General features: G+C 44.8%; 1 protein-coding gene across 1 annotated transcript; it reads right to left on the bottom strand.

The window, feature by feature from the left end:
• Positions 1-392: 392 nt before the first annotated feature.
• On the bottom strand, positions 393-10,068 carry LOC143285812 (uncharacterized). The gene is made up of 6 exons (XM_076593243.1): positions 9,942-10,068; positions 9,347-9,474; positions 8,113-8,406; positions 6,264-6,416; positions 2,744-2,964; positions 393-1,083 (listed from the first exon to the last, which is right to left on the bottom strand). Exons 1-6 carry the CDS (start codon positions 9,998-10,000, stop codon positions 943-945), a joined length of 996 nt encoding a protein of 331 aa, XP_076449358.1. The 5' UTR covers positions 10,001-10,068; the 3' UTR covers positions 393-942.
• Positions 10,069-11,248: the final 1,180 nt, after the last annotated feature.

Raw genomic sequence — 11,248 nt, 5'->3', positions numbered from 1 at the left:
TGTGTGTGTGTGTGTCTGCCTGCCTGCCTGCCTGCCTGTTTGTGTATTTGTCGGAGGTAGGTGCATGGGGGAGATGGGTGGGAAGGTGTGTTCAAACGTTCTCCCGCGTGCCTGTCCAGTCCAGCTGACCGTGAAGGACAATCAACACGGAAGAAATAAAGAAAAAAAAAAGTACAAAAGGTACCACCCCCACCCCAAAATCTCAGGAATGTCAAAAACCTTTCTCTAATACAAAATCCTGGAAGTACAGTGTCATTATCTTGCGCAGAATATGATTTATTCGTGTATGTACATGCCTCATCAAAATGATGATTCTCATTGACAGAACTATCACAACTATCATCTTCATCACAACGGCATGCATTAGGCACTGCATTACTGACTGGCACCCAGAAACTGTTTGGTGAATGTGATCTGCAAGAACACGCATGAAATTGTACTTAAAAAATTATACTTGAGAAAACACTCAAAACTGGTTTATTGTCCACGTACAGGTACACATTTTATATACAAATAAGTCATTGCTCGAAATTTATTGTTCAGTATTTACAAAAAGGCCGATATACAAAATATATATATACATATGAAAGTATTTACAGAAACTTAATATTCTAGGTTAGGCAATACACAATCGTATGACGAATCGCATCCTTCATTTCTTGACATGTTAAGATATGAAACGGCTCAATTAGCTTGTAAGAATTAACACACACCTATACATATATTTACATAAACAACACAAGCACACACAAATGTTTACCTGCACGCAAGTGCACGCGCACACGCACACACACACACACACACACACACTTACACGTACATGTATACCCTTCTTTTCTTTTCTTTTTTTATCTCTGTTCAAAATTATACAGTGTCTACAACAGCTAAAACGAATGCTTTCCCTTTCTTTTGGAGAATTCAACGATAATAAGTAAGCTTGATTTAATCAGCATCTTCTTCGCAGGCGGTAGCGCCGTACAGTATATTAGGTCTGCGCGTGCTCCTTGGTCTGGTCACGTGATGCGTGTCTGACCAATCGTCGTTGATGGTGGCGGCCCCTGCAAGGAGGCGGGCTTCTCCCCACTGAAAAAAAACCCAAACACGTTGGATATATATGTATGTCAGTAATAGCTTATGAAGTTAAACTGCGGGTGAAGCACTTTCTGACTGATCTGACGAACAATTACAAAGAAAAATACACACACACACACACACACACAGATATATATATATATATTCTCCAAGAGAATATATATATATGCATTCATTGGAAATGTTACCCACATTTTTTTAACTAGGAAATTGTATCCATTTCTCGAAAATCATTACTGAAAACACATTGGATATTTTTGCCAGTAATAGCTTACGAAATTAGACCGCGAGTAAAGCACTTTCTGGCTGATCTGACAAACAATTACAAAGAAGAAAAACATGATTTTATGAATGCATTCACTGAAAACGTTATTATACGTTATTGCTGTTATAAAGGAAATTTATAGTGTAAAATAAATAGACAGAAAGATTTCTTTATGTATATTGTATTATACGTCACTGCTGTTATAAAGGAAATTTGTAGTGTACTGGGATGTACAGTTATCTATGGAGGCACATTACGGTTAGGCTGTCACATTGTTTGCCACACGTTTACAACGCCCAACAGTCATCAATTTCAAACGAATTCTGTTCTACAGTAAGTGTGCTGCGTGTTACTTGTTCCAAACGTTTTTCCTTCCTTGTTTACAAGACCTGATGGGTGTGAAAGCCCACGATTTATCTCACTTCACTTTTGAGAGAAATGATTGGATTGCGAGTAATCGTGTTTGTTTTTTTCTCCTCCCACGTTTTCTCTCAATTGGGAGAAATGTGTGAGAAAGCGTGGGAAGTCCCACTTATTTTTATCCAAAATATTTCCTTTGTCATCGGAGTTGGTTTCTTGTCCGTCTTTTCCCAATGCAACTCTTGGAGAAAAAATGAGAGAGACAAAAAGAAAAGAGAAAAAAAAGAGGGTCAACGACAACGACGTGCGTGCGTGTCTTGGTGAGTGCATAAGCGTTGTGTGTGTGTGTCTGTGTTAATGTGTATGTGTGTGCGTGTGTGTCTTGGTGAGTGCATAAGCGTGTGTGTGTGTGTGTGCATCTATATAAAACTCTGGTATCGAGCATGACTCACTCACTCTTGCACATGGAGTTGTATGCTACAAATGTGCCAGAAATAAAATAAGTCGATCGGCGAGCCACGAAAAACAAGTCGTCTACACATAACATTTATCCTTGTAGGATGATGTGAGTGTGTGCCCTAAACAGCTGGTACCAATATGTGTGTGTGGACACTGAAATCGGGAGGTGATGTGGGATGGAGATAAGGGGTTGGAGGGGGGAGAGGTGGTCATTCCAGGGTGTGGGGGGAAAGGGGGTGAGGGGAACAGGGGAGGAGTGATTAATTTTTGTGGGTCTTTTTAATATGCAACCTAAAGGCATATGTCTTTGTTGTTTTGTTTCTGTTGTTGTTTTATTGATCTGTGTGTCTCTGCCTGCCTGCCTCTCTCTCTCTCTCGCACACACACACAGCCACACAACCACACACACACACACACACACACACACACACACCATATCCACGTCCTTAGCCATCTCCTCCCTATCACCACACCCACCTACCCCTTCTTTCTCTCTGCCTCTCTCTCTCATTCTCCCTCTTCCCCTCTCTCTTCCTCTCTCTCTCTCTCTCTCTCTCAATCTCTCACCCCTCCATTGCCACGCTTGAACATGATGACGCCGGCAGCGATGACGGCGACGAGGAAGAGGGCAGCCGTGACGACGATGATGACGACTACGGGCGTGGACAGCAGACAGCCGTCGGTCTCGTCAGACTCGTCGCCGCAGTCATTGTCACCGTTGCACTTCAGTGAGGACGCCACGCATCGCTTGTTGTCACACCGGAACTCTCCCTGCTCGTCGCACGGGTCTGACGAATGGATGAACAGGTGGATGGATGAATGGCTGGGTGGGTGGGTGGATGGACGGATGAATGGATGGATGGATGGATGGGTGGGTGGGTGGATGGACGGATGGATGGATGGATGGATCGTTTGTTGTCACACCGGAACTCTCCCTGCTCGTCGCATGGATCTGACGAATGGATGAACAGGTGGGTGGGTGGATTGGTGGATGGATGGATGGATGGACGGAAGGAATGGATGGGTGGGTGAGTGGGTGGGTGGGTGGTTGGGTGGATGGATGGATGGATGGATGGATGGACGGAAGGAATGGATGGATGGGTGGGTGAGTGGGTGGGTGGGTGGTTGGGTGGATGGATGGATGGGTGAGTGGGTAGGTGGGTGGGTGGGTGGATGGATGGATGGATGGACGGAAGGAATAGATGGGTGGGTGAGTGGACGGACAGAAGGAATGGGTGGGTGGGTGGGTGGGTGGGTGGGTGGGTGGATGGATGGATGGATGGATCGTTTGATCGTTTGTTGTCACACCGGAACTCTCCCTGCTCGTCGCACATGAGGATGAATGAGTGTATGGATAGATGGATGGGTGGGATGATGGATGGATGGCAGAAGGAAGGAAGGAATTAATGGAGCGATTGATTGATGGATCGATGTGTGTGTGTGTGTGTGTGTGTGTGTGTGTGGGTGTGGGTGTGTGTGTGTGTTTGTCACAACAGATTTCTCTGCGTAAAATTCGGGCTGCTCTCCCCAGGGAGAGCGCGTCGCTACACTGAGAGTGCCACCCATTTTTTTTCCCCTGCATGCAGTTTTTTTATTTGTCTCCCTATCGAAGTGGATTGTTCCACAGAATTTTGCCAGAGCTAACCCTTTTGTTGCCGTGGGCTCTTTTACGTGCGCTAAGTGCATACTGCGCACGGGCCTTTTGTTGCCGTGGGTTCTTTTACGTGCGCTAAGTGCATGCTGCACACGGGACCTTGGTTGATCGTCTCATCCGAATGACTAGCGTTCAGGTGTGGGGGTGGGTGGTTGGATGGATGGATGAATAAAGAAATAAAAACTGAATAAATCAATAAATGAAGGGATGAACGAATGGATAAGTGGGTAACTACCAAGAAACCTACCTACCTACCTACCTACCTACCTACCTACCTACCTACCTAATTAACCAACCAACCAGACAGCCAACCAACCAACCAACTAAACAAATAAATAAATAGATGAATAAACAGATGAATAATCAAATAAATGGAGTGATGAAAAAAAGAATGCAGTAATCAATCAAGGAACAACAAAGCAAATAAATCTTTGGATGAATGAATGAATGAATGCTTAAAATCGTCAGTTAACTGACGAATGAACATTTGAATAAACAAACAAATAGATATCGATAACATACAAGCACGTGTAATTCACATAAAGAACACACACACACACACACACACACACACACACACACACACACACACACACGCACACACACACGCACGCACGCACGCACGCACACCACACACTCACAAATACACACACACGCGCACGCAAGCACGCACACACACACACACACACACACACACATGCACGCACGCACGCACGCATGCATGCACACAGAGACAGACAGACAGACAGACAGACAGAGAGATTAACCGATTAACACTGAACAAATAAGGAGCGGGTTCTGTCTAGCAATAGTGTGCCCTCCATTCCAGTCACTATCGAGGGGTACATTGAAGAGGGGGGACGAGGTGAAGGAAGGAGACGATCGATCACAATGAACGTGTACACACTGTACTTAGTTCACTGACGTCGTGTGTAAACACACACAGTGGGAGTGTAGTGGATGGGTGGACTGGAAACGTAGTGATAGCACAGGAAGGTAAGACAGGTAGGTTCACGGTGGTTTGGTTCGAGCACGTTAACATTGCGATCATCACAATACCACTTTCAAAGACACAGAGAGAGAGAGACAGACAGACAGACAGAGAGCGAAACAGACAGACAGACAGGCAGAGAGACAGACAGATATATAGAGAGAGAGACGGACAGACAGACAGAGCGGGGATTGCGAGAGACAGACAGACAGGCAGAGACAGACAGGCAGAGACAGAGACAGACAGGCAGAGACAGACAGACACAGAGACAGACAGAGACACATAGACACACAGGCAGGCAGGCACACAGTCAGGCAGGCAGGTACACAGGCAGGCAGGCAGGCACACAGGCAGGCAGGCAGGCACACAGGCAGTCAGGCAGGCAATCAGGCAGGCACACAGGCAGGCAGACAGGCAGACAGTCAGGCAGGCACACAGTCAGTCAGGCACACAGTCAGTCAGGCACACAGGCAGGCAGGCAGGCAGGCACACAGTCAGGCAGGCACACAGTCAGGCAGGCACACAGGCAGGCAGGCACACAGACAGGCAGGCAGGCACACAAACGAACAGAGGCCGGCCGACAAAGATGCACACAGAGAGAGATGCACAGACTGAGATGGACACACACGCAGACACTCAGAGACAGCGACAGTTTGGCACAGAGAGAGACACACACACAGACAGAGCGACAGACAGACAGATTTAGAGACAGACTACAAAGTGGCAAATCAAGACACACACACACACACACACACACACACACACACACACACACACACACAACTGAAACATCGTATTGTTACAGACTCGTGTTGAGTGTTAACACACACGTGAGCACACACACACACACACACACACACTAAACCCAACCAAGTAAGTAAACAAGGTATATAAAGCAAAGTCAAAACGAAACAGATATACATATAAAAGCAAGCAAACGAGCCGATGACGAATGAAATACCAGTAAAACCTAGGCCCGATATCATCCTCAATACAAACACTGGGGTGGACAGTGAAAGAAGTGATTCTCGAACTATTGCAAGGTTTAACCCTTTGACTGCTAAACCTCCGTGAAATGAGATCAGTGCGTGAAGAGTTTGAAAGGCAGTTACAACCTTTTGTGTTTCAGTGTGAGTTTCTCAAGCCAGTCAAGGTGGCGTCACTGCGTTTGGACAAATCCATATCATATATACGCTACACCACATCGTCAAGGCAGATGCCTCACCAGCAGCGTAACCCAACGCTCTTAGTCAGGCCTTGGGTGCATGTATATGATATATTTGTCTTGAAACAAAAATAATGCAACCCAAATGGGAAGAAGTCTAAATTCAGAATGGTGACTCTTTTACCAGTGAGGTGACACCCCTTCAGTGATGATCGTACTTGACAGCTTAGCAGTCAAGGTGTCAAATACACAGGGTAGCGTAATTGTTTTTTCTCACCTGCATGAAAACGGACTGCCAAGACTTGAAACTGGTCATTCTGTGACGTTGAAGTATTTGACGTCACGTTATATGTCAGCACAAGCGTGGCTTTGTCGTCATGAGACGTGAAGTGTTTGGAGAGCACATTGTCCGCGCACAGTCCCCCAGAAGCTGAAATACAAAAATGGTTCAATAATTAAAAACTAAAGTAACAGTATCACAAGTACTAACTGATCATGCAGAGACATGTATCTAGTCGGGTGGAATTTTGGCCGTGTCTAATAAAAGACAAAATGTCATGCCGACGCGAACGCGTTTCAAATCTTTTAAAATGCTTACCTATATTTTGACAAGCATTAAGTAACATGCGATATTCCCACAGAGATTTTCAGACACGTAATGCTTAAAAGTTATACACACATACAATGCCAGTTGTATATATGCTGCTATGATATTTTGGAGGAGTGGGGGAGGGGGCGGGGTTGGTGGAAGGGTATTCTGTAAATTAGGCCCAACACTCAGTTTGTACCACAGACTGACATAAGCTTACACTGCGCAACAGCAATGTAATAGATGTGTGATTAATTTCTTCTCCGCTGTGATGGGAAGTCATTTACAGATTAGTCTTTTGTGAAGGATTATGACTAGGAGGCAACATTGCACAGGTTCTTAGTGCTGCAGCCTTGGGGGCTAGATGGCCTTTGGGACGCTAACAGCGTTTCACCCCAGTTACCACCATCAAAATATTGCAAGCGGAAGGCTCTTATACTGAAGAGGTGAATGTTGACAAAGAATACCACAATTCTGACGACGGAAGCTAAAGGTTGGGTCATTGAGACGCCCACTGGACATCCGAGGGGTCTGTGTCGAGGTGAAAAGAGGACTGGCCGTACTGAGTGAGTTAATCTTTTTTTTTTACGATCACTTACACATATTTCAGTCTGGCGATGGTCTGTGAACAAAATTTTCATTTAAAAGTGTTACATTTGAGAAAACAAGACAACGGCCATATTTTCTTACCTCACTTTAAACGGTCGCATGTGGAAGGCTTAAAGGCTACCGCGAAATCTCGTTTTCACGCCTTTGACGCATTGAGGATAGTTTTCCATCATATCGACAGAATGAAGAGTGTGAAAAATTGTCATTTTTCATATAGGTATACTGTATCGTATTGTATTGTATTGTACTGTATTGTATTGCATGGTACTGCATTGCATTGCATTGTATCGATAGTATTTACTGTATTGTATTGTATTGCATTGTATTTCTGTAAGTCACAACTGATTTATCTGTATGAAATTACAGCTGCTCTCCACAGTGAGAGCGCGTCGCAGAGCCACTTTTTTTTCCTCTGCCTGTGACATATGTATTTGTTTTCCTGTCAAAGTGGATATTTCATGGATGACTCTTTTGTTGCTACGGGTTCTTTTACGTGCGCTAAGTGCATAGTGCACACAGGACCGGCGTCGGTTCATGGTCACATCCGAATGACTAGTGTCCAGACCACCACTCAAGGTGTAATGGAAGAGGACAAAATACTGGCGAGTGTGGTATTCGATCCCTCGCGCTCAGATTCTCTCGCTTCCAAGACAAACGCATTACAACCAGGCCACCATTCCACATATGTCGCCGTTATATAATCAGCTGACCAACATTGTCTCTTTGTGAACAGACGGAAAAGTGAGATAGTTATACCACAGAATTATTGTTTGTAATGTGCATGAATGCACGGATGCAAGTGTGTGTGTGTGTGTGTGTGTGTGTGCGTGCGTGAGCGCGTGTGTGTAAAACACTGTTTACCTAAACAATATTCCAGCACCATCCACCCGACCAATCACAACTCACGCAGTTACCGTGTGACACCCACGTGTCAACTTTTTCCCAGAACCCGCGTTGAGTATATCCAATCGAAAAGCAAGACAAGGTGCCGCTGCTCGTCCACCAATGAAGTACCCTCTTTCATTCGGATCACGTGTCGACTCTGGTAGATTCAGTATCGAAAACATCAGCTGGCTGGCGCTCTTTGAGTCAGGCCTGAATGGATCGGCTGTGACGTTGACGCTGCACGTGCCGAGCATGCGCAGTGCGGTCCAGTTGGCGACGATCAGCCGCTTGGCATCGTGGACAGAGATATTGTCACCGCACACTTCTTCAAGGACAACTGGAAAGTTATGGAAACATGTTACCTAAAAATAAAAATTAAAAAATAAATAAATTGGTTTCTGTATTCACGCATTTCCTATTTATTTGTTCGTCTATTTCGGCTCCTCTTTTCTCTCTATTTTTAAAAATATTTTCTTTCTTTCTTTTTTTTGTCCCACCCTCTCTTTTTCATCCCATCACCCTTAATCTTCTTGCATTCTATTTCATACTGCACCTCCTTCTTTATGTTATAATATTCTTCTGTCTTGCTCAAGTTGTCTGGTCATTTTGATGCTTTTCCCGAAGAAGAGAGATAACATTTGACATTGCAATGATGATGGTGATGATGTCTATCCGTTGGTTGATCAGCGGTGACAGTATGTCTGTCTTTTTGGTTGTGAATTATGATATGATTCTCATGCTGAGGGTGTTCACACACACACACACACGCACACACACAATCCCCCCCCCCCCCCCCCCCCCACCACCCAACAAACTCCCACGGCAACTGAGTACACAAGCGAACTGAGGATTGTCGAATGGCGTGTTGCATGTGTGTAGTGTGTACTCTCTCTCTCTCACACACACACACACACAGAGCGAGACACAGACAGCAAGAACAATAACCAAATGTATGAGAGAGAGAGAGAGAGAGAGAGAGAGAGAGAGAGAGAGAGAGAGAAGACAGAGAGAAAGATGGCGAAGGGGATGGAGGGAGGGAGGAAGAGACAGAGAGGACAGAGACGTGGACAAAAACAGACAGAGAGCGCAGAGAGCGACAGAGACGTGGACAAAAACAGAGAGAGAGAGGACAGAGAGTGACAGAGGCGTGGACAAAAACAGAGAGAGAGAGGACAGAGAGTGACAGAGACGTGGACAAAAACAGAGAGAGAGAGGACAGAGAGTGACAGAGGCGTGGACAAAAACAGACAGAGAAACAGAGTAAAACATCACGTTACCTTCGGTCTTTGTTGTCAGAAGAGCTTGTGGGAAAAAGAAGGGTAAAAACAACATCAACCCCAGCTTCGGCCAGATGGGATTCTTGGCCATGTTGTTCGTGGTGTTGACGGGCACACACCTTGTTAGGCTGTCACGGGATAAAAGCGACAAACATCATGAAATATTTGCTTTCTTTCATGGCATCTATTTTCGTGTATATTTTCCTGCTTATCTGTCATATTCTATATATACCAATGCAGCAGATTGGTCACTTAGTACACACACACACACACACACACACACACACACACACACACACACACACACATACACACACCAGACTAAAGGACCTTTAGTTTCACGAAAATAAAAATTAGGGTCATCTCTGCTTCTGCACTTATGATGTCTACTGTTCCAAGATGGTCGACAGCCTTATACGGCTTGTGTATCGTTAAATCGTTAAATCAACAATGACTATTTTTCTGACGTGTCTTTTCCGTTGTTATTTCAGACTTTCTTTCTTCTTCTTCTTTTTTTCCCCCTTGTGGTATGTTTTACATTCTTTCGTAGAAACTGCATCGCTGCCCACTGACATCACTGTACGAAACAACTTACCTGAAGTTGTTGAGCACTACAAGATACTTGCTGTCACAGTGACGTATCCGAGAACACATCAAAACAAGAAATTATAAGTCTAACTTCACAGACAATCCATCTGTATCTTTTTATCAGTCGATGGCCGGACATTAGTTACCGAGAGAAAGATGGATCGCCTGCCGACTTATTATCTTTTGGTGGCTAAATGTGATAACACTCTCTGGTCATGTGTGAGTTTTTATGGGACACTCCTTCCCCCTGATAATTATGTCCCCAGCAATTTACGTGATTTTTTTTTTTTTTTTAAGGAACCCGTGTATGCGCATACATACTCACGCACACATGCTTTCTCATGCATGCACGCTTGCCTGTGAGCTCTCGCGCAATCACGCTCAGACACACACACACACACGCGCGCGCACACACACACACAAACACACACACGCGAGTCCCTTTCCTCTTGTCTGCCACATACACGTATGAACATACATTATGCTCATTTCCAATGCACAATCATACGCATGCATGCATGCACACACACACACACACACACACACACACACACACACACACACACACAAACACTGAAATCCTCCACATCTTTCCATTCTCCCAACAGCTTCTTCAATACAATCCCCCGGGGGGGAAGATCTAGCCTGGGAACAGCACTACGCAGGATCACCACAGCCAGTGACTGGATGTGTCCATGATAAGTGTATATACCTACCTACATCTGCTGAGGTGATAAAGTGCAACTGTGTGTACATGCTGGCGTGACTGTGGTCAAAGTATAGTCTGCCTGCCCCACGCGAAATCATCGAACGCATGTTGATTATCGCCGATCATCGTAATCATACTATCGGTGGTTTGCTCGCATGTGCCTTCGTCAAACATTGAACCTTTTCGCGTCACGCCTCTCTCTCTCTCTCTCTCTCTCTCTCTCTCTCTCTCTCTCTCTCTCTCTTCTTTTCTCTTCTCTTCTCTCTCTCTTGACAAATAGGAAATGAACTGATACAGGACACGTCGTATACAGCCTGTTAATTAGGCCTAACTTATATTCCACACCAAAGTTGCAAGGGCGATAAAATTGCAAAAAACACCACCACCACCAACAACAACAACAACACCCACATCAACAGCACCAATTGAAAACACTACTACGACCACTACTACTATTACTAATAATAATAAGAAGAGGAAGAATACCACTGACATCATCAACAACAACAACAATAATAATAATAATGATGATGATGATAATTCAATAATACTAATAGACCTAGTAATAACAACGACAACAACGATGATGATAATGATGCTGCTGA

This window comes from Babylonia areolata, chromosome 9, assembly GCF_041734735.1.
Source record: "Babylonia areolata isolate BAREFJ2019XMU chromosome 9, ASM4173473v1, whole genome shotgun sequence".
Lineage (NCBI taxonomy): Eukaryota > Metazoa > Mollusca > Gastropoda > Neogastropoda > Buccinidae > Babylonia > Babylonia areolata.
The sequence above is the reverse complement of the archived record's forward strand: the minus strand, read 5'-3'. Positions and strand labels throughout refer to the sequence as shown.

Coding starts and splice junctions, on each gene's coding strand:
- LOC143285812 (XM_076593243.1), bottom strand. CDS start 10,000: ATGTGTTCTCGGATACGTCACTGTGACAGCAAGTATCTTGTAGTGCTC. Junction 9,475..9,941: donor GTAGTGCTCAACAACTTCAG/GTAAGTTGTTTC, acceptor ATCCCGTGACAG/CCTAACAAGGTGTGTGCCCG. Junction 8,407..9,346: donor TCTGACAACAAAGACCGAAG/GTAACGTGATGT, acceptor ATAACTTTCCAG/TTGTCCTTGAAGAAGTGTGC.